This window comes from Salmo salar, chromosome 09 (genome assembly GCF_965601325.2).
Source record: "Salmo salar chromosome 09, fSalSal1, whole genome shotgun sequence".
NCBI classification, from domain to species: Eukaryota; Metazoa; Chordata; class Actinopteri; order Salmoniformes; family Salmonidae; genus Salmo; species Salmo salar.
The window spans coordinates 41228138-41251516 of record NC_138299.1 but is presented as its reverse complement, the minus strand read 5'-3'; the positions used below and the strand labels follow the sequence as shown (position 1 = coordinate 41251516).

The following is a 23379-nucleotide window of genomic DNA, read 5'->3' as shown; positions in this document are numbered from 1 at the left end:
GTGTGTGTGTGTGTGTGTGTGTGTGTGTGTGTGTGTGTGTGTGTGTGTGTGTGTGTGTGTGTGTGTGTGTGTGTGTGTGTGTAATCCAAAATGGGTAAATAATCAAACATTTGTTATACCAGTAAGTCTGTCAAGAATTTGTTGTGTGCATGTGTTACTTTATTTATTCAATGTAACACCAGTGGAAAAACAACTCCCAAGTGAACATGGGTTTATCCAAGTATTGACAGTTCCACTGGCCGTTATCTTGTTGGGATGGAATGTAAATGACTTTCAACTGTGTTTGTGCTGTACACCAACTGCCATTTCTATCTCTGTCTCCATCTGAAGGTTACAAAATGAAGACTTTCATTCTTTTATATTTTCTAGGACTAACTTGCAACAAGGTTGGTCAAGATTTCAGCTATATGTTTGTAGCAAACCAAATACTTAATTACAAACTTGAAAAATGGCCCGATTCCATAATAATTCTATAATGTATCTTTCTGGTTTGTTCCTGCTGAACATATGTACTTGAGTACTAATGTGATGTGTTTTTGTTGCTGTTGCTCAGGTCTCTGCAAATGGTAAATTCATTTACATTTTTCCCTATTTTAAAGACTATGTCTACCTCCCAAATGGCACCCTTTAGCCCACTACCCTAACCCTATTCCCTTTTGGTCCACTACCCTAACCCTATTCCCTTTTGGTCCACTACCCTAATCCTATTCCCTATTGGCCCACTACCCTAACCCTATTCCCTTTTGGTCCACTACCCTAATCCTATTCCCTATTGGCCCACTACCCTAACCCTATTCCCTTTTGGTCCACTACCCTAACCCTATTCCCTTTTGGTCCACTACCCTAATCCTATTCCCTATTGGCCCACTACCCTAACCCTATTCCCTTTTGGTCCACTACCCTAACCCTATTCCCTTTTGGTCCACTACCCTAATCCTATTCCCTTTTGGCCTACTACCCTAACCCTATTCACTTTTGGTCCACTACCCTAACCCTATTCCCTTTTGGTCCACTACCCTAACTCTATTCGCTTTTGGTCCACTACCCTAACCCTATTCCCTTTTGCTCCACTACCCTAACCCTATTCCCTTTTGATCCACTACCCTAACCTGTGCACTACTTTCAGTGAGGGATGGCTGCAGGTAGCCTCCTACAACCAGACTGATCTCCCGAGCTTGTCAGATCAGTCTGGTTGTAGGAGGCTAGGCTCCAAGTATCATCTGGGACATAATCTATAGTCTGGAAGCAATCCAGAAATGAAGGTGCCACAAGGGTTGTTGGGGTCAATTCCATTTAGATTCAGTTAATTCAGGAAGCATTTGACTGAATATAAATTAAATTGACCCCAACCCTGCCATATAGGTAACACAGTAATGTGACAGGATTCCATAATCATGACATAGTGCTGCTGATAGAGGTATAGGTAAACAGTGAGCATCTGACAATTTATCATTTGCATGCCTGCTCTTACTCTGAATTCCTTGTACAGTACTTCAAACTTTACATCATCTATTTTTACAGTATGTTTTGCATGGTGTTTTGCATGTTTCAGACAACTCAACAAAAGTCTACTATGTGGTACTGAGGACTGAGGCGTCCATACCGGACAATGTTACTGATGCTATACTCAAATCTTTTAGAATGGACAATCCTGTGAGTGTTGACACCCTTAAAGTTACAACAGGTAAATATGTATGCAATACTGTAGCTGGTTAACTAATGCAGTATCAAATACTCTAACATGGGAAACATTTCATTAAAAACACACACAAGTCTAACCCAGTGTCTATTCAGTATAGGCCTATATAAAGCAAACTCTATATGTGCCTACACATTGTGTTCCCTTCATTTTCATTTGATTTCCATTTGATTTATTTTGGGGTAAAAATGGCTAAAATGATGTATTCAAATTATTTCAACAGATTGTGTCCCTGTTCAAAACAAAACTCTGTGCAAATGCACACCAGGGCATATCTGGAGTGTTGCAGTGTGTCAGTCTTCACCTGACTGTTGTAAACAAAAAAACTGCACATTTGAAACCACAAAAACAAACCCAATGTGTCTCCCTGAAACAAGAGGTATTCTGTGTGTGTGTGTGTGCGTGTGCGTGTGTGTGTGTTAATCCAAAAATGTGTACATAATCAAACATACCAGTCCGTCAACAGTTTGCATTTTCCACAAGCCAGTTCAAAGACAGAATGCAAAAGGCCCAGTACACATTGCAAATAATGATCTCTTTTATTCACAGTTACTGTCACTGGACAACTTAACATACCTGGAGAGGTATATTTTGAAAGTTACAGCAATCCAAACTCTGTTGAATATCAAACGTTACTTGGAAAATTATTGCCAATGGTATGTGTCAAATTTACACTGTAAATATAAAAATAGTTTAAAATATGGGAATGGTTTACTACAATGTTTTAATGACACACACAGAATGAAGACAGGAATTATAATTTAAAGGGAGATATGTTATTTAGATATGTTATTGCAAATACCATATTAAACTATGTTGACAATATACTCTTCACAGATCTATGTGCATGATCATTCTTAATTTGTTTTTTATATGCAAACACTTTTTTTCCTTTTAGCTGAAAAGGGTGTACAGTACATTGAATTCATTTGACGACATACGCATCACAGGGTTCAGGTAATTCAGCTTGTTTACAAATGATGTTACATTTTTTGTGGGATCGACATACCGTAGACCTGATCTTGTCCCTTGTTTTTGCTTTAAGTCGTGGTAGTGTCATCGTTGCTTTTGAGATGAACCTCAACAACGTTTTAGCTGATGTCCTTGCAAGAAAAACAGCAGAATTGGAAAAAATACTGAATTCTACGTTCACGCTAGAGACAGCAGGTATGTCTATCTAAATCAGGGGCTAGCTACATCGGGGGCCGTATGTATCAAGCATCTCACAGTATGAGTGCTGATTTAGGATCAGTATGACCTTTTAGATCACAATGGCTGTGTTTACACAGGAAGCCAATTCTGACCTTGTTTCTCAAATTGCCCAATTAGTGGCAAAAGAGCTAATCTGCTTGATCAAATGAACCAATTAGTGACAAAATATTAGAATTGGTCTGACTGTATGAACACAGTCAATTAATAATATTATATGAACAAGGGGACCTGATCCTAGATCAGCATTCCTACTCTGGGATGCTTGATACAGTGCATTCAGTAAGTATGCATTCAGAAAGTATTCAGACCTCTTCACTTTTTCAACATTTTGTTACGTTACAGCCTTATTCTAAAATGTATTAAATTGCTTTCCCCCTTATCAATCTACACACAATACCCCATAATGACAAAGCAAAAACAGGTTTTAGAAATTGTTACAAATGTATAAAAATAAAAAAACTGAAATATCACATTACTCAGTACTTTGGCAGCGATTACAGCCTCAAGTCTTTTTGGGTATGATGCTACAAGCTTCGCATGCGATGTCTAATATTAAAGAAATCTTGAGGTATTGTTTGCCTGAGGTAGAGTACCTTATAATAAGTTGCAGATCCCAATATTTACCAAGAGAGTTCTCATCTATATTATTCGTAGCAGTCTATTTACCACCACAGACCGATGCTGGCACTAACATCGCACTCAGCCAACTTTATAAGGCCATAAGCAAACAAGAAAATGCTCAACCAGAAGCGGCGCTCCTAGTGGCCGGGGACTTTAATGCAGGCTAACTTAAATCAGTTTTACAAAGTTTTTACCAGAATGTCACATGTGCAACCAGAGGAAAAAATAACTTTAGGCCACCTTTACCCCACACACAGAGATGCACACAAATCTCTCCTCCCGCCCTCCATTTGGAAAATCTGACCATAATTCTATCCTCCTGGTTCCTGCTTACAAGCAAAAACTAAAGCAGGAAGTACCAGTGACTCGCTCAATACGAAAGTGGTCAGATGATGCAGATGCTACGCTACAGGACTGCATTGCTAGCACAGACTGGAATATGTTCCGGGATTCATCCACTGGCATTGAGGAGTATACCACCTCAGTCAACGGCTTCATCAATAAGTGCATCGACAACATCATCCCCACAGAGACCGTACGTACATATCCCAACTAGAAGCCATGGATTACAGGTAATATCCGCATCGAGCTAAAGGCTAGAGCTGCCGCTTTCAAGGAGTGGGACACTAATCCGGACGCTTCTAAGAAATCCCGCTATGCCCTCAGACGAACCATCAAACAAGCAAAGCGTCAAAATAGGATGAAGATTGAATCCTACTACACCGGCTCTGATGCGCGTAGGATGTGGCAGGGCTTGAAAACTATTACTGACTACAAAGAGAAATCCAGACGCAAGCTGCCCAGACGAGCTAAATGCCTTTTATGCTCGCTTCGAGGCAAGCAACACTGAAGCATGCACTAGAGCACCAGCTGTGCTGGATGACTGTGTGATAACGCTCTCGGTAGCCGATGTGAGCAAGACCTTTAAACAGGTCAACATTCAAAAAGCCGCGGGGCCAGATGGATTACCAGGACGTGTACTCAAAGCATGCGCGGACTAACTGGCAAGTGTCTTCACTGACATCTTCAACCTCTCCCTGACTGTCTGTAATACCTACATGTTTCAAGCACACCACCATAGTCCCTGTGCCAAAGGAAGCGAAGGTAACCTGCCTAAATGATTACCACCCCGTAGCACTCACGTCGGTAGCCATGAAGTGCTTTGAAAGGCTGGTCATGGCTCACATCAACAGCATCCTCCCAGATACCCTAGACCCACTCCAATTCGCATACCGCCCCAACAGATCCACAGATGACGCAATCTCAATTGTACTCCACACTGCCCTTTCCCACCTGGACAAAAATAACACCTATGTGAGAATGCTGTTCATTGACTACAGCCCAGCGTTCAACACCATAGTGCCCACGAAGCTCATCACTAAGCTAAGGTCCCTGGGACTAAACACCTCCCTCTGCAACTGGATCCTGGACTTCCTGACAGGCCACCTCCAGGTGGTAAGGATAGGCAACAACACGTCTGCCACGCTGATCCTCAACACTGGGGCCCCTCAGGGGTGTGTACTTAGTCCCCTCCTGTACTCCCTGTTCACCCACGACTGCACGGCCAAACACGACTCCAGCACTATTATTAAGTTTGCTGACGACACAACAGTGGTAGGCCTGATCACCGACAGTGATGAGACAGCCTATAGGGAGGAGGTCAGAGAACTGGCAATGTGGTGCCAGGACAACAACCTCTCCCTTGATGTGAGAAAGACAAAGGAGCTGATCGTGGACTACAGGAAAAGGCGGGCCAAACAGGCCCCCATTAACATCAATGGAGCTGTAGTGGAGCAGGTCGAGAGTTTCAAGTTCCTTGGTGTCCACATCACCAACAAACTATCATGGTCCAAACACACCAAGACAGTCGTGAAGAGGGCACGACAACACCTTTTCCCCCTTTGGAAACTGAAAAGATTTGGCATGGGTCCCCAGATCCTCAAAAAGTTCTACAGCTGCACCATTGAGAGCATCCTGACCGGTTGCATCACCGCCTGGTATGGCAACTGCTCGGCATCTGACCGTACGACGCTACAGAGGGTAGTGCGTATGGCCCAGTAAATCACTGGGACCAAGCTTCCTGCCATCCAGGACCTATATAATAGGAGGTGTCAGAGGAAAGGCCATAAAATTGTCAGAGACTCTAGTCACTCAAGTCATAGACTATTCTCTCTGCTAATGCACGGCAAGGAGAACCGGAGCGCAAAGTCTAGGACCAAAAGGCTCCTTAACAGCTTCTACCCCCAAAGCCATAAGACTTCTGAACAATTCATCAAATGACCCCCCCCCCCCCCCCCCCCCATTTGTTTTGTACACTGCTGCTACTCGCTGTTTATTATCTATGCATAGTCACTTCACCCCTGCCTACATGTACAAATTACCTCAATTAACCTGTACCCCCGCACACTGACTCGGTACCGGTACCCCCTGTATATAGCCTCGTTCTTGTTATGTTAATGTGTTACTTTTTATAATTGTTTTATTTTTTACTTTAGTTTATTTGGTAAATATTTTCTTAACTCTTCTTGAACTGCACTGTTGGTTAAGGGCTTGTAAGTAAGCATTTCACGGTAAGGTCGACACTTGTTGTATTCGGCGCATGTGACAAATAAAGTTTGATTTGATATGTATTTGGGGAGTTTCTCCCATTCTTCTATGCAGATCATTTCAAGCTCTGTCAGGTTGGATGGGGAGCGTCGTTGAACAGCTATTTTCAGGTCTCTCCATAGATGTTCGATCGGGTTCAAGTCTGGGCCCTGGCTGGGCCTCTCAAGGACATTCAGAGACTTGTCCCGAAGCCACTCCTGTGTTGTCTTGGCTGTGTGCTTAGGGTCGTTGTCCTGTTGGAAGGTGAACCTTCGCCCCAGTCTGAGGCCCTGAGCGCTCTGGAGCAGGTCTGTGATATACTCTGTGCGTCTTGGGCTCCCGAGTGGCGCAGCGAGAGGTGTCACTACAGACCCTGGTTCTATACCAGGCTGTACCACAACTGGCTGTGATCAGGAGTCCCATAGGGCGGCGCACAATAGGCCCTGCGACGTCTGGGTTAATGGAGGGTTTGGCCGGGGTAGGCCGTCATTGTAAATAACAATTTGTTCTTAACTGACTTGCCTAGTTTAATAAAGGTAAAAATATATATAATAATAATCTTTCCCTTGATCCTGACTAGTCTCCCAGTCCCTGCCCGCTGAACAACATCCCCACAGCACGATACTGCCACCACCATGCTTCACCGTAGGGATGGTATTGGCCAGGTGCTGAGCGGTGCCTGGTTTCCTCCAGCTGTGAAGCTTGGCATTCAGGGCAAAGAGTTCAATCTTGGTTTCATCAGACCAGACAATCTTGTTTCTCATGGTCTGAGAGTCTTTAGATTCCTTTTGGCAAACTCCAAGCGGCTGTCATGTTTCTTTTACTGAGGAGTGGCTTCCGTCTCACCACTCTACCAGAAAGGACTGATTGGTGGAGTGCTGCAGAAATGGTTGTCCTTCTGGAAGGTTCTCCCATCTCCACAGAGGAACTCTAGAGCTCTGTCAGAGGGACCACCGGGTTTTTGGTCACAATCCCTGACCAAGGCTCTTCTCCCCCGATTGCTCAGTTTGGCCGGGTGGCTAGCTATAGGAAGAGTCTTGTTGGTTCCAAACTTCTTCCATTTAAGAATGATGGAGGCCACTATGTTCTTGGAGACCTTCAATACTGCAGAAATGTTTTGGTACCCTTCCCCGGATCTGTGCCTCAACACAATCCTGTCTTGGAGCTCTACAGACAATTCCTTCGACCTCATGGCTTGATTTTTGCTCTGACATGCACTGTCAACTTTAGGACCTTATATAGACAGGTGTGTGCCTTTCCAAATCATGTCCAATCAATTGAATTTACCACAGGTGGACTCCAATTAAGTTGTAGAATCATCTCATGGATGATCAATGGAAACAGGATTCACCTGAGCTCATAGCAAAGGGTCTGAATACTTATGTAAATAAGACATTTCTATTTAAAAAAAAATCAAAAAAACTGTTTTCTCTTTGTCATTATAGGGTCTTGTGTGTAGATTGCTGAGGAAATGTTTTTATTTAATACATTTTAGAATAAGGCTGTAACGTAACAAGGGTCTGAATACTTTCCGAATACACTGTAGGCCTATGTATTTTGTTCCTTCTGTCTTGTTCTCTCTGTATCTTGATTAATATTTTTGTTGTTGCATGATAGAGAATTGACTTAGAGTTGTAATGAAGGGATGTAAGGGCTATTACCTGAAACACATAACCTGTTTTTGTTTATTTAGTGAAGATTAGATGTTTATTTTTTGTTAAAAAAAAATCCCCAAGTTGGATGGGTCTTAAGATCTGCTGGAGACAGCATAGGCTGTGGGGCCTACTGACCTTGGAGTTTGTGGGTGCGCTCTGTTCCATGCCAGCCTGGGCGGCTCGAGGCAGGTGGGGTTGAGCGCAACCTCTGACAATAATAGTTGTTTCATTTTTTTGTAGGGTTTGTTTTGGAAATGCTATTTTAAAAAGTTTACATTTATCAAAGTCGTGGTTTATTTTCTTATTTTATTTTCTTCTTCTGGTGTATCGTCTAAAAGTGATTTATTGAGAAATGGACGGTGGAGAGGGGGATGCATTAGTGGCCTCACAGTGGAGCTAAGTGGGCCAAGCTAGTAGGGACACAGGGAGGGCTACACAGGGCAAAGTTTAACAAAGGCATACTGCTCCTGTATTATACTTATGCTAAATTGTTTATTCTATTCTACTGAGCCTTTTTCTTTGTCTTCGTATTATAATATTTTGTTATTTCTTATTGTTGTTGCATTGTCCAGAAGGAACCTGCAAGTAAGCTTTTCATTGGACGGTGTATACAATGTGTATCCTGAACATACGACTGATAAAACTTGAAACCATTTCTAAAGCTCTTTCTCCAGAGCTCAAAGAGTGTTACATAGTAAAGGGGGGGAAACTCACCTCTTCCACCACCAATGTGTAGTAGCACCCTATGGTGATGCACAGCTCACCACATATCCGCTAGCATGGTGGAGAGGTGAGAAGCTACTAAATATTCTGTGTACTTTTCTCTTACAGGCGTTGTTGAGATCACAGTACCAGAAGGCCCGGTAAAATATGATTCTAACCAGTCAATTCTCTGCCAAACCAAGGACGACATGAAACCAATTGAATGGGTTTTGAAAAGGAGTGATAATAAAACATTTGACATAACAACAGGTACTGATGCTACAGTGATGCCCACTAGCAAGAGCACTACAATTTACCTCAAACACGCAACGGAGATCTGGGAAGGTATGTGTTATCTGTTATTTTGTATGGTGTAGTAGAAGATGATAGGACAGGTCACAGGGCCAATTAGATAGTGTGTGTGTTCTAAATGGCACGTTATTACTTACAGGACCTGGTCATAAGTAGTGCAAAGGTAAAGGTTGCTATTTGGGACACATTCATTATTTGCACATATTCATGCAATTTTCATAGTTTTTCTCTGTGCTGAAAGGTTTGTGCAGATATAGGCCTACGGTTTGTGAAGTGGAGTTTGTTGGGTGAATTGTACTCTTATGATGAGTGAGTCGGCTGAGGACTTCTGCTAGCTCCCATAACTAATGCCTAGGCTTTAAGTCAGTGGGCTAACGTGGTCTTGAGTCACACAGACTAACTCATTGTAAGATAAAACAGTAAAACATGTTTCTCTTCTTTTCATTTTCATTTAACTGCAGGGCTGTACACGTGTGTCTTCAATCCAATATCATCCAATGTGACCATAAACCACAAAGCCAGTGCAACGCTAGACATAGCGCTCCTGCCACAAATTGACATTAGTAGCACGCCCCAATTTCCAGACTGTTACAAGATAGATAATGCAAATTCTAGAATCTTTGTCAGAGTTCAATGTGAAATTAAGAATAGCACTGAAAACTATACTGTGACATGGAATTCCACCAACACTGAATCTCCATTAAATGAACAACAAGGTAATTTTCTGCCCTTCATGGTCCTCACATGTTAATACGCTATGTTTAAGACTGTATGTTATAACGGTTGCTATTAAAATGCAATTAGGAGCACAGTTGAACACATTTGACAGTTATATCTTGTAATTTATCCCTCCACAGATGTTACCAGTAATGGCATAATTTACAGGATTGATACGACTGTCAGCTGCAACAGTTTACGAGAGCCAGCTGTAACATGTACATTTATGAACATCCTGTCCCAAGAGAAAAATGCTACTGTCAATATCCCTGTTATCTACAGTAGGTTTTCAGTACCATTATCCAGCATGAACAGTGTATTCTGCCATATGAACAATTATGCTCTAAAATGGTAGAGTAACATTCAGCGGCATACCCCAATCTTCTTGGAATGGGTAACAAATGCAAGCATAATTTCAGTGAAATCTAAGATAAATATACTGAACAAAAATATAAAAATGCAACATGGATCAATTTCAAACAGTCTATTGAGTTACAGTTCATATAAGCAAATCAGTCAATTTAAATAATGTATTAGATCCTAATCTATGGATTTCACATGACTGGGCAGGGGTGCAGCCATGGGTGGGCCTGGGATGGAACAGGGCCACCCACTTGGGAGCCAGGCCCAGCCAATCAGAATGAGTTTTTCCCCACAAAAGGGTTTTATTACAGACAGAAATATTCCTCAGTTTCATCAGCGGTCCGGGTGGCTGGTCTCAGACAATCCCACAATCCTGGGCTGGCGTGGTTACACGTGGTCTGCGGTTGTGAGGCCGGTTGGACTTACTGCCAAATTCTCTAAAACAACGTTGGAGGCGGCTTATGGTAGAGAAATTAACTTTAAATTCTCTGGCAACAGCTCTCGTGGACATTACTGCAGTCAGCATGACAATTGCATGGCCCCTCAAAATGTGAGACATCTGTGGCATTGTGTTGTGTGACAAAACTGCACATTTTAGAGTGGCTTTTTATTGTCCCCAGCACAAGGTGCACCTGTGTAATGATTATCCTGTTTAATCAGCTTCTTGATATGCCACACCTGTCAGGTGGATGGATTATCTTGGCAAATGTTCATTAACAGGGATGTAAAGAAATTTGTACACACAATTTGAGAGAAAAAAAAGCTTTTTGTGTGTATGGAAACATTTGGGGATATTTTATTTCAGCTCATGAAACATGGTACCAACACTTTACATGTTGACTTTATATTTTTGTTCAGTATAGTATAATTTCTTTTATTCTTGGTTGAGTTCCAGGACGACTTCATTACAGACGTTGAAGTGCATCAACCATGGGTTGTGTGACACGTCATCGACTTCAGTCGGGCATCAGATTGCTATATCATATGATGTGGTTATCATCCTATCCAGGTATCAGATTGCTATATCATATGATGTGGTTATCATCCTATCCAAGTATTGTGAGATCTGGCAGGCAGCTTCAATGTAGTCGACCTGGAACTCAACCATTGTCTTGAAGAACTTCTGAAACTAAGCAGGGTTGGTCCCAGGATGGGAGACCAGATGCTGCTGGAAGTGGTGTTGGAGGGTCAGTAGGAGGCACCCTTCCTCTGGCCTAAAAAAAAATATCCCAATGCCCCAGGCCAGTGATTGGGGACATTGCCCTGTGTAGGGTGCCGTCTTTCGGATGGGACGTTAAAACGGGTGTACTGACTCTCTGTGGTCACTAAAGATCCCATGGTACTTATCATAAGAGTAGGGGTGTTAACCCCGGGGTCCTGGCTAAATTCCCAATCTGGCCCTCATACCATCATGGTCACCTAATCATCCCCAGCTTACAATTGGCTCATTCATCCCCCCCTCCTCTCCCCTGTAACGATTCCCCAGGTCGTTGCTGTAAATGAGAATGTGTTCAGTCAACTTACCTGGTAAAATAAGGGTTAAAACATTTTTTTTATAAAGGAACCCTATTTCTTGTTCATCTAAATGGTGAAAATTTGTAAAGATGTCTTGAATATCTATTTCTTACTTATTGTCAAAGACTTTGTTTATTTCCACAGGTAATTCAAAATTTTGTCAAGCTGAAGGTGCCTGGTCAAACGCAAAGGCTGACTATACGGCGGTGCTGAAGTGTAAAGATGGTATTGGGAAAACCCAGAGACGGTGTTCGAGTAATGGAGTTTGGGAGGAGGAAATATCTAACTGTGTGAATGTAGATCTACATGACATCCTAATTGATTCACAGGTATTAAAACAAATCATTTTTGAAGGGACATTTAAATTAATTATATATCATGGGTCGTTCCACAAAAAGTGACTTTTTATATTTTAAGTAGAAGTTGTGCACCATGTGGTAAACCGTGGGGTGTTGGGTTGAGCGTGCAAAGATTGACACAGAGACAGGGAGGTTTTAGTCCGAAAAAACTACTTTACTAAGACAGAAAATAAATATATCAAAGAAATAACTTAGGTTTTGCTATGTCTTTCTTCTCTCTCTTAACTGGTGTCCGTCTCTCTCCCTTCTCTCCCGCTGTGTGCCATCGTGCTCCTTTTATTTAGCCTCCACGGCTGGTTGGCACTTTCCTCTAATTACCTCCACTTAGCTGTCCGTGTCAGGGTGCCCAGCTCCCGTATGCCCAGCAGAGGGAGCCAACGTCGCCTCACGTACCTCCCCTCTATTACCATCCCCCGGGGTAGACCCCCTGGGATACCACAACCAATATTGAATTTTAAAAACCCTTTTAAAATAATTTTAAAATCCCTTTAATATAAACCATATGAATAATTCTATAAATTATGATTTTTAATATGCATAAAACTTGCTAAAGTGACAAAATTCAGCATCCCTCCGCACAACCTCTGTGCCTTCTAGGAAGATTTTAACACTTAAAAAGCAGGGCCTCACTACCCCCTTAATACGCCAATGAGCAGCCATTTTGACTGCAACGTTCTAACAGTCTTATAAATACATTTCATAAATGCTATCAGAAAAATGATCCTTCATTTGTGTTTATGAAGGTCTTGGGTAACAGAATACGAACAAGAAAAAAAGTATTTAAAAAACAATAGCATTTTCATTAGTTTATGTTACTGTAAGCGATCTGCTGCAGCGTGCTCATGTGTAGAGCACAAAGAAACAGTGGTTTTTCTTGGAAAAAGTGATATTTTCAAATAAAGCTCATCTCTTACATTTTAAGAGTTATTTGGCAAAGGTAAGTGAAACCTCACAATATGTTCTGTGATACTATACTACTTTAATATTTGAAAAAGTAACTTAAAACTGTCAAGGGCAGAGGGGGACATTGCAGAGATATTTCCATTTTAAATGAATTAACATGCAGTCAAAATGACTGGGATCGGAGCTTCTAGTGTTAACCCACTTCACCCCAAAATGTCTCAACATTTTCACCATCATTGTAAAGTTATTTTGTTGCTTTGACAAAGTGATTTCTGAAGATTATCATTTATTTATTTATAGATAAGAAAGTCTAGAAATGTTTTTTTTGTGAAGAATTAAATTGCCATTCCCTGTTGTCAAAAGTGGATTGATTTATGGCTGATTTAAGATGAAATCGTCAACCCTGTTATGGTCAACTCTTACTTTAGTTGGCACCAATTATGCACTTATATAGTCTTTTTTTACGTCTTGAGATGGGGAAAAGCTTTTTTTCTGAAGTTGAACATGTGCTCTTTATGACAGAATGTTAAAATTAGGGGAAATCAAAAATGTTCTGGGGGGGACCGAGTTACACTTCTCAAAAGGCACTGAATTGGTGGATCAACCCGTAGACCCATTCATTCTAGAATAATATAACTTAAAATGCCTCATGAGCTTAGTTCAACTGCTGTACCCACAATGTATTATCTTGTTTTTTATTCCATTGTTTGTAAACAATGTATTTGTAAACAAACACTAGCTTCAAAACATGGTTAAAACTATAATTTTGATCTTATTCAGAGTGGTTACATTCTTCCAGCCCCATCCCTCAGCTGTTTCCCAAAACAAGTGGCTGGGTGGCCGTGTTGTCATTTAAATGACTTTTTGTTATTATAAGGCACCTATTCTAAACTGTAGTTTTTGTATGCATTTTCCTTCTGTCATTACAGAACCTTGCAATAGGACTTGGGTCAGTTGAAAAAAATTCTGCGAACATATTTTCACGTCTGAAGTCTTCCACCGATAAATCAGAAACTATCAACACTTTTGCTAATGTGAATGCTTCTGTGTCCATTCTCTTCACCATGAACAATGCAATCAACGCATCTCAAAAACTTTACAAACTGAATAAGGGACAATTACAAGTAAGTATAATCCAAAATCATCTTTACCAGAATGTTATTTATCTGTTCTTCAGCATGTACGATTTATAATAACAAAAGATTAAGTAAACAGAAATGTTTAAAAAAAATATGAAATTGACTAAAATATGACTTCCCCCCCCCTTTTCAGGATGCTCTAATATCATCCAGCAATCTTTTGGATAGCAGTCTTGAAAAGTCATGGAGTCCTAAACCTGACCGTGCCAACATATCCATGGCTGAAAAATATCTGATTTCTGTTGAGGGCCTGGTTATACAGTCAAATGTCGAGAATACCACATACCAACACACAAACATAGAGTTGAATGGCTGTGAACCTCAGCCGGAGAAACATTGTGAGAACAAAGTTTTCAATGTCACCGTAATCATAGGGACTAGCTCCATGATGGTTAAAACTATAGGTTTTAAATCTCTCAGTAACTATCTACCAAAGCCGCAACAAACAGACGCTGATCCAAACAGCATTGTGGTGTCCACTACCATTGGTCAAGGATCTTCAGATATCTCAATAGACTTCCAGTTGATCCGTGAAAGGCCCCGCAACCACAAGATACAGTGTGTATATTGGGATTTTACAAAAAGACAATGGTCTGATGAAGGTTGTAAATGGAGTGGTCCTGAAAACGAAAACCATTGCGAATGCAACCACTTATCCTCGTTCACCACCCTCATGTCAAAGAAACCAGAGAATCTTCCTTATATGAAGGAGATAACCTATGTGGGCTTGGGCATCTCAATTGTCTCACTTCTCTCCTGTCTAGTGATAGAATGTATTGTGTGGAAATCTGTTGTCAAGTCCAGCGTGTCGTATTGTCGCCACACAGCCCACATTAACATCTGCCTGTGTTTACTGATAGCTGACTGCAGCTTTCTCGCCTCAGCTTTCCCCGACAAGATCCCAGAGAATTGGTGTCAGATCTTTGTGGTAATTAAGCATTTATGCTACCTGTCCATGTTCTTCTGGATGTTGTGCCTGAGTATCATGGTTCTCCATCAGATGATATTTATGTTCCATCAGATGAGCAAGAAGTTTTGCTTGGGACTGTGCTTTTCTGTTGGCTATTGCTGTCCACTGTTAATTGTTTTCATTACATTTATCACCTACAACAGTGGCCAGAAGGACTACTACTATACCTCTGAGGCTTGTTGGCTGATTTATGGAGGTTTTTTAAAGGGCTCGATCTTTGCGTTCATTCTGCCTGTTGGCACTATTGTAGTAATCAATGTGTTCTGCATGCTAGTAGTTATCATAAGGCTCCTGAGACCAAGTCTTGAAGTCAACACTAAGGATGAAAAAGAAGTGGCCAAAGGTATCCTAAAAGCAGTTGTCCTTCTAACCCCAATCTTTGGAGGGACATGGATTTTTGGATTTTTTGTTTTGATGTTTGACATCACCAAAGGACCTATAGCCTACCTGGTGAACTATGCCTTCACTCTGCTGAACGCATTCCAGGTACGACTGAGATTAGGTTTGGGTCAACTCCATTTCAATTCAGTCAACTGTGTTAGAAGGGAATTGAATGCAACACTGACTAATATACAATTGTCTTCTGTAATGTAGACGCAGGGAGTTAGGAAGCAGGTGCAGAGTTTAATATAAACAAACATGTACAGATACAAAAACAAGAACTGCATCTGAACATGGAAACAATCATGCCTGATAGGAAATACCAACAGAGTGCTATATATAGGGGGAGTAATCAGGGAAGTGATAAGGTCCAGGTGTGCCTGACGATGAGGCGCAGGTGTGAGTAATGAATGGTTGCCAAGACCGACGGTTAGTAAACCGGCGATGTCTAAAGCAGAAGGGGGGGGGGGAGCAGGAGTAGACTTAACATGGTTTCCTTCTTCAGGTACCAAGGTTTTAATGTTGTTGGTTTTTTATGCTCTTACAGGGTCTCTTCATTCTACTCACTGCATATTTTGGAGAAAAACCGGTAAGCTACTGAAAAAAGGTCCAATACAGCTGTTTTTATCTCAATATCAAATAATTTATTGGGTTGTGGGTTGGGAAATGCTGCTGGCCTGTAAATATATCACTTATTGCTTTAAGCCACACCGCACCCACCCAACAGAGAAAACATACCTCAGTCAGTTCGAGAACATTTTAGGGAAACGTGTCATTCAGTACAAACCGTTTACACAACCTAGCAAAAGTTGAATCGAACTGAACGCACCCACTCGGTTGGAGAAGAAACATTAGTGAGTGTGGCGTTTGGCTGGAGTGATGTGGATGGGTAACCAGGCAACAATGCCTAATGAATGAGACTGAAATATGTAGCAAAACAAAAACCCATTACAATCATTTTTTTTATTCCTTCCAAACAGATTCGTGTTGCACTACTGAAATATTTCAACCTGAAAGTGAGTTCACAAATCACAATTTAATTTATGGTCTAAACCAACTGGATGTAATTTCATAGCTAATTGATGATCTATTTCGCTCTTCACCAGCAGGTACAATCAGCAGTGAGTGAAAGTTCCAAACTGGCATCCACGATGAAGACGAAATGATTTTTTTAATCCAGTTTGACAATTCTGATTTTTTTTTTTTTAGATGCGTTTTCTGCCTATACTGTTTATTCATCTAGGCTTAGTTTACATGTAAATGAAACCCCATACTAATCAACTGACATTATGACACTGAGGAAGTATGTGCAGTGTCATTTATAATTGTAGCCTTATTTTTCTATTGTAATATAGCCTATATGTTATGTAGAATGTAAAATTACATAATAGGAATTCGTAGAATGGAAAATGAATTGCATAATGTGTAACCTACACCTGTTTCTATCTATAGTAAGTGTCCAGAACAGTTTTTCATACTGTATGGCCAGTGACATATGTAATGTCTGTATTTTTCTGCCAAATGCAACTAGTGCTTCGTGGTGTAACATTTTTAAAATTGGTTTGGTAATCCCTTGTTTTGCAGTCCTGTTTAGTTCCTATCTTCTCTGCTCCTCCCATTCCTTGTCCGTGTCGTCCAAGGGAAAACCGTTTAACACTGCCATCTGGCGGTAGGCCCTGCACTCTGGCTCTGCACTGAAATATGATGCAGACAATCACATTAAGGAAGTAACCTACTGCACATAACACACATGGGCTTCCATCCTAAATGTAACCCTACTCCTTACAAAGTGCACTACTTTTGACCAGAGCCCTGGGAAGGGAATATGGTTCAATTTGGGAATCTACAATGATGGCCGTGTCCGAAATCGGTCTTGCCTACTAGGCTACTGACTAAAACTGCACATGTGTACTAATCATAGGATTTAGAACATACTGTTTAGTAAACAACAAATATTAACATAGGCTACTATACTCACTCACCCTTACTGAGAATGTCATCTAATGCGTAATTGCATTGCTTCCTGACATTAGTTAATTTTGGTACAGCGCTTCCTCTTACACCTCGTTCAAAACAACTCGGAAATCTCTGACTACCAACTTCAGTGCATTTAAGGAAAGACAACTGGAGAAAAAAAGAATGAGCTCCGACTAGGAAATATCTTTTTGAATGGTCATCCAACTCGGAATTCCAAGTCGGTAGCTCAGGCCTCTTTCTGGAGCTCCAACCTGAAGATCACAGACGTCATGATCTGACCTAGTTTTTTTCCCATGTTGTATTGAAAGCATCATTACCTCATCTGATTATCAGCTGCAATAAATATTTAAAAAATCCATCTGTTAAGCTAGAGATGTTTATTTTGTATGGGCTGTGTCTCAATCCACGGTATCCGCCACTTTAATGTCTATGATGCACTAATGTCGGCCTTCCGCATTTGTAGTGGAAGGTAGCAGAGCGATGGAGGTGTTCCAAAAATGGTTCTTTCTTATTTGGGCTACACACGAATATGACCCAACAAGTGTCACGGGACACGCCTGATAGTAACCCAGTATGGAGCCGAAAAATGAATGGATGTGAATAGGGCATTTAAAAATAAGCATACAGGTAATTCCACACTAAACGTTTTTTTTTTTAATGCACTCTCTCTGATAGCGTGTGTGGGCGAGTAGTTTGCTGATGTCAACATAGTGAACAGAGTGGCCCGTGGTGGGGTTATGGTATGGGCAGTCATAAACAACGGACAACGAACACAAATGCATTTTATCGATGGCAATTTGAAAGCAGAGATACCGTGACAAGATCCTGAGGCCCATTGTGTCATTCATCCGCTGCCATCACCTCATGTTTCAGTATGATAATGCACAGGCCCATGTTGCAAGGATCTGTACACAATTCCTGGAAGCTGAAAATGTCCCAGTTCTTTCATGGCCTGCATACTCACCAGACATGTCACTTATTGAGCATGTTTGGGATGCTCTGGATTGACGTGTACGACAGCGTGTTCCAGTTCCCGCCAATATCCAGCAACTTTCACAGCCATTGAAGAGTGGGGCAACATTCCACAGGCCACAATCAACAGCCTGATCAACTCTATGCGAAGGAGATATGTTGTGCTGCATGAGGCAAATGGCAGTCACAACAGATACTGACTGGTTTTCTGATCCATGCCCCTACCTTTTTTAAGGTATCTGTGACCAACAGATGCATACTGTATCTGTATTCCCATTCATGTGAAATACATAGATTAGGGCCTAATGAATGTTTTTCAATTGACTGATTTCCTTATGATCTGTTATCTCAGTAAAATCTTTCAAATTGTTGCATGTTGCATTTATGTTCAGTATAATTCCGAGAACGTAATTTTTCCCCAAAAATTGCCTCATTGACAAATAGCTTCCATGCTATGCATAGATCTCCCCTGAAACGTGAATATTTTAGCCTTATACGGTTATAAACGTCTTAACTAGCTACCTTGATTTGAAGTAGACTACCTTACCCATTTTATCCCTGATTCATTGAATGAGGGAATCATTCTATAAAGACGTATTTGGTTGTAATGTTGCAATATTTTATGTCAAGGACGGCCAACCGTCCTCCAGGAGGACCTAAATAGAGGTAAACATCAGCTGCGCAACAGGACCTTGATAAGCCCCACTCCAACACACCTAAACATCAGCTGATCGACAGGACCTTGATAAGCCCCACTCCAACACACCTAAACATCAGCTGATCGACAGGACCTTGATAAGCCCCACTCGAACACAACTAAACATCAGCTGATCGACAGGACCTTAATAGTGTTTCAGGGCTGGATCAAAAGCCTGCACTCCCAGTATCTCTCCAGATGGAGGGTTGACCACATGTTTTATAAAGTAGCCTAACAGTGCAATTCTTTTACTTTGTGGGGGCTTAAGTGCCTTGATCAAGGGCACAATGGCAGGAGATAGTAGGTCTACATGGGATCAGAGAACAGCAGCCTTCTAGTGTCAATACCACATTTATGCAGACTTTCATGTAGGCTACATAGATGCCACCAATTATTGGTCATGGAAATTTGGTTAAAAGTCATGAGAAGTCATGAAATTCCATCTGTCAAAATGTGTATGAAACCTTAACAGAGAATAATCAGGTGTCTCTATAGCATAATGTCATTTGGGAATTTCTGTCTAATGGACCAACTTGGGGAAAAAAGACCGCTCCTGCACCGCTTTCATCCCAAGTCAAGCGCTGGAATTGAAGGAAAGCTGGCGTGTACACAGTTCAAATGCTGGAATTATTTTTGGATGAACATGTGAAGGTACCCTACTTTTTGAAGGGAATTGTCAGATGAAAACATGACTTGTTCACATTAAAAGGTAAAACATTTTTACAGTTGAGGGGGGGTCTCATACTGGCCTCTGTCTGGAGCCTCCAAATCACTAAGTCTGTCCCTGACTAGTTGCAAAGCCGAAATGAGTATGACATCCTGGCATTTAAAGCCTACTGAATTTCATATTTTACTATTCACGTTTTTTCGTATACCCAAAATGCCTACTACTAAGAACGCAAGTAGGCCTACGGTATTCGGACACGGCCATTAATCCCCTCACACATCATTCAAATAAAGCAGTGAATGAAATCATATTATTGTGCATGATGCAGAAATAAATAATCACATGTACTACATCACACATATCCCCTCAGACATAATAGAAATGAAGCTGTGGAGCAGTGTTGTTTACTGTACATAAACTACACTTAAAGAAGTCTGTTAAGAGGGAAAGTTATTCTTATATCAATCACAATTCATTATCCAAATGTTTAGTAGACTAGAGTCAATTAACCACAACAGTAAAGTTTGCGTGTCAGAGCAGAGTAAAATAAAAAAATATTTTTTAAATCACCGAAATTGAATAAATATAATACTATAAATATACGAAACAGTGGTGTAAAACACTTTAAAGTACTACTTCAGTAGTTTTTGGAGGTATCTGTACATTACTTTACTATTTATATTTTTGACAACTTTTACTTCACTACATTCCTAAAAAAATTATGTACTTTTTACTCCATACATTTTCCCTGACACCGAAAAGTACCTGTTACATTTTGAATGCTTAGCAGGACAGGAAAACGGTCCACTCACATCCTTGGTCATCCCTACTGCCTTTGATCTGGCGGACTTACTAAACACAAATGCTTTGTTTGTAAATTATGTCTACGTGTTGTGTGTAAATTAAAGAACAAGAAAATTGTGCTGTCTGGTTTGCTTAATATAAGCAATTTGAAATTATTTATACTTTTACTTTTGATACTTAAGTATATTTTTGCAATTACATTTACTTTCGATACTTAAGTATATTTAAAACCAAATACTTTAGACTATTACTCACATAGTACACTGCTCAAAAAAATAAAGTGAACACTAAAATAACACATCCTAGATCTGAATGAATTAAATAATCTTATTAAATACTTTTTTCTTTACATAGTTGAATGTGCTGACAACAAAATCACACAAAAATAATCAATGGAAATCCAATTTATCAACCCATGGAGGTCTGGATTTGGAGTCACACTCAAAATTAAAGTGGAAAACCACACTACAGTCTGATCCAACTTTGATGTAATGTCCTTAAAACAAGTCAAAATGAGGCTCAGTAGTGTGTGTGGCCTCCACATGCCTGTATGACCTCCCTACAATGCCTGGGCATGCTCCTGATGAGGTGGCGGATGGTCTCCTGAGGGCTCTCCTCCCAGACCTGGACTAAAGCATCCGCCAACTCCTGGACAGTCTGTGGTGCAACGTGGCGTTGGTGGATGGAGCGAGACATGATGTCCCAGATGTGCTCAATTGGATTCAGGTCTGAGGAACGGGCGGGCCAGTTCATAGCATCAATGCCTTCCTCTTGCAGGAACTGCTGACACACTCCAGCCACATGAGGTCTAGCATTGTCTTGCATTAGGAGGAACCCAGGGCCAACCGCACCAGCATATGGTCTCACAAGGGGTCTGAGGATCTCATCTCGGTACCTAATGGCAGTCAGGCTACCTCTGGCGAGCACATGGAGGGCTGTGCGGCCCCCCAAAGAAATGCCACCCCACACCATGACTGACCCACCGCCAAACCGGTCATGCTGGAGGATGTTGCAGGCAGCAGAACATTCTCCACGGCATCTCCAGACTCTGTCACGTCTGTCACATGTGCTCAGTGTGAACCTGCTTTCATCTGTGAAGAGCACAGGGCGCCAGTGGCGAATTTGCCAATCTTGGTGTTCTCTGGCAAATGCCAAACGTCCAGCACGGTGTTGGGCTGTAAGCACAACCCCCACCTGTGGACGTTGGGCCCTCATACCACCCTCATGGAGTCTGTTTCTGACCGTTTGAGCAGACACATGCACATTTGTGGCCTGCTGGAGGTCATTTTGCGGTGCTCCTCCTGCTCCTCCTTGCACAAAGGCGGAGGTAGCGGTCCTGCTGCTGCGCTGTTGCCCTCCTACGGCCTCCTCCACGTCTCCTGATGTACTGGCCTGTCTCCTGGTAGCGCCTCCATGCTCTGGACACTACGCTGACAGACACAGCAAACCTTCTTGCCACAGCTCACATTGATGTGCCATCCTGGATGAGCTGCACTACCTGAGCCACTTGTGTGGGTTGTAGACTCCGTCTCATGCTACCACTAGAGTGAAAGCACCGCCAGCACTCAAAAGTGACCAAAACATAAACCAGGAAGCATAGGAACTGAGAAGTGGTCTGTGGTCTCCACCTGCAGAACCACTCCTTTATTGGGGGTGTCTTGCTTATTGCCTATAATTTCCACCTGTTGTCTATTCCATTTGCACAACAGCATGTGAAATTTATTGTCTATCAGTGTTGCTTCCTAAGTGGACAGTTTGATTTCACAGAAGTGTGATTGACTTGGAGTTACATTGTGTTGTTTAAGTGTTCCCTTTATTTTTTTGAGCAGTATATTTTACTGGGTGACTTTCACTTTCACTTATGTCATTTTCTATTAAGGTATCTTTACTTTTACTCAAGTATGACAATTGGGTACTTTTTTCACCACTGACAATATATACCTTTCAAGAAATCGAACACAGTCACTATGTCCATAGACTTCTGCTATTCTGACTGGTTTGTCACCAGAGAAGTCCTCTTTGTCTATGGGGGCGTGTAGTGAGTGGAGCAGGCGCAGCACACCAAGTCTCCCAGCCTCGGCTGCAAAGTGGGCAGGTGTCCATCCACTATCAGTTCTCAGGCAGGCTCTGGCTCCGTGCTCCACCAGAATTCTAACAGTCTCTGTCTGTCCTGGGAAACAGGGACTAAATGTGACAATAACGTATTTAAAAAATAAAACAAGAAAGATAGTCCCCCAATGCAGTTCATAATAAGCATGATTTCATAAATGATGTGTCCCCAAATGGCACCCTATTCCTTAAATAGTGCACAAATTTGTTCAAAAGAAGTGCACTATATAGGGAATAGGGCACCATCTTCAGTAGGCAAACGTGGAACGTTGCAAATAAACATGTCAAACAGAACCCATGTGATTGCTTATTCTACATGTCAGAGAGGCATGTTTGTTCTATAAAACAGTACATCATGTTTGTTCTATAATATATTTCTAGCTGAAAGTTCCACAACATTATACCCTGCTGAATGCAGCCCTCTTGTTTAATGGACACAAACCTTCTAAAGTCAACTACCTTTGGCTGCTGCCCAGTGAAGCGGTGTCTTGTAGTTCCAGTCTATGTCTCTGTGATTGGGGTTACATTTCTTCTTGTTCAGAATCTCCTCCACTAGATCAAAGTCTCCAGCAGCAGCTGCCTGGTGCAACTCTGTCATTTCTAACATGATTGGGGGAAAAAAAAGAGGTTGCCAAGCAACATTCAACAACACAAGAGGGGTTGTCTTACAGCTCCAGGGTGAATTTCCCCTAGGAACAGATCTAGCATCAGCTTCCCCTCCCCCAACCCTTAACCATTAGTGGGGAAATGCAAAACTGACCCATGATCAGCATCTAGGGGAAAGAATGAACCAGGAAGTATGTTTGCCCACTGGACTGGGGGGAAAAGTTTTACACATTAGCTCAATTCCCAATTCGTTCATACTTCCTGAGGTGTGCACTTGTCCACTCCTCCCTCAAGCATTAAAAATACTTAAATTGGTGGAAGTAAAACTTCCTGCTTCAAGGCAGAATTGGACTTGGGTTAATTGATCCTTCTAATCATGAAAGGGAAAACAAATTCATACATGACTACTATAC

General features: G+C 41.5%; 1 protein-coding gene and 1 non-coding gene across 2 annotated transcripts; one reads left to right on the top strand and one right to left on the bottom strand.

Annotated features, from left to right (window-relative positions):
- The first annotated feature begins 551 nt into the window (after window positions 1–551).
- adgrf3a (adhesion G protein-coupled receptor F3a) lies at window positions 552–17467 on the top strand. The gene is made up of 15 exons (XR_014378749.1): window positions 552–566; window positions 1553–1684; window positions 1923–2078; window positions 2249–2355; window positions 2598–2656; window positions 2745–2866; window positions 8605–8820; window positions 9249–9503; window positions 9645–9785; window positions 11527–11711; window positions 13574–13768; window positions 13917–15239; window positions 15682–15723; window positions 16115–16150; window positions 16241–17467. It is a non-coding gene; the product is annotated as an adhesion G protein-coupled receptor F3a (transcript).
- Window positions 15756–22959, bottom strand: ankrd66 (ankyrin repeat domain 66). The gene is made up of 3 exons (XM_014211487.3): window positions 22820–22959; window positions 22193–22421; window positions 15756–16828 (listed from the first exon to the last, which is right to left on the bottom strand). Exons 1-3 carry the CDS (start codon window positions 22956–22958, stop codon window positions 16732–16734), a joined length of 465 nt encoding a protein of 154 aa, XP_014066962.3. The 5' UTR covers window position 22959; the 3' UTR covers window positions 15756–16731.
- Window positions 22960–23379: the final 420 nt, after the last annotated feature.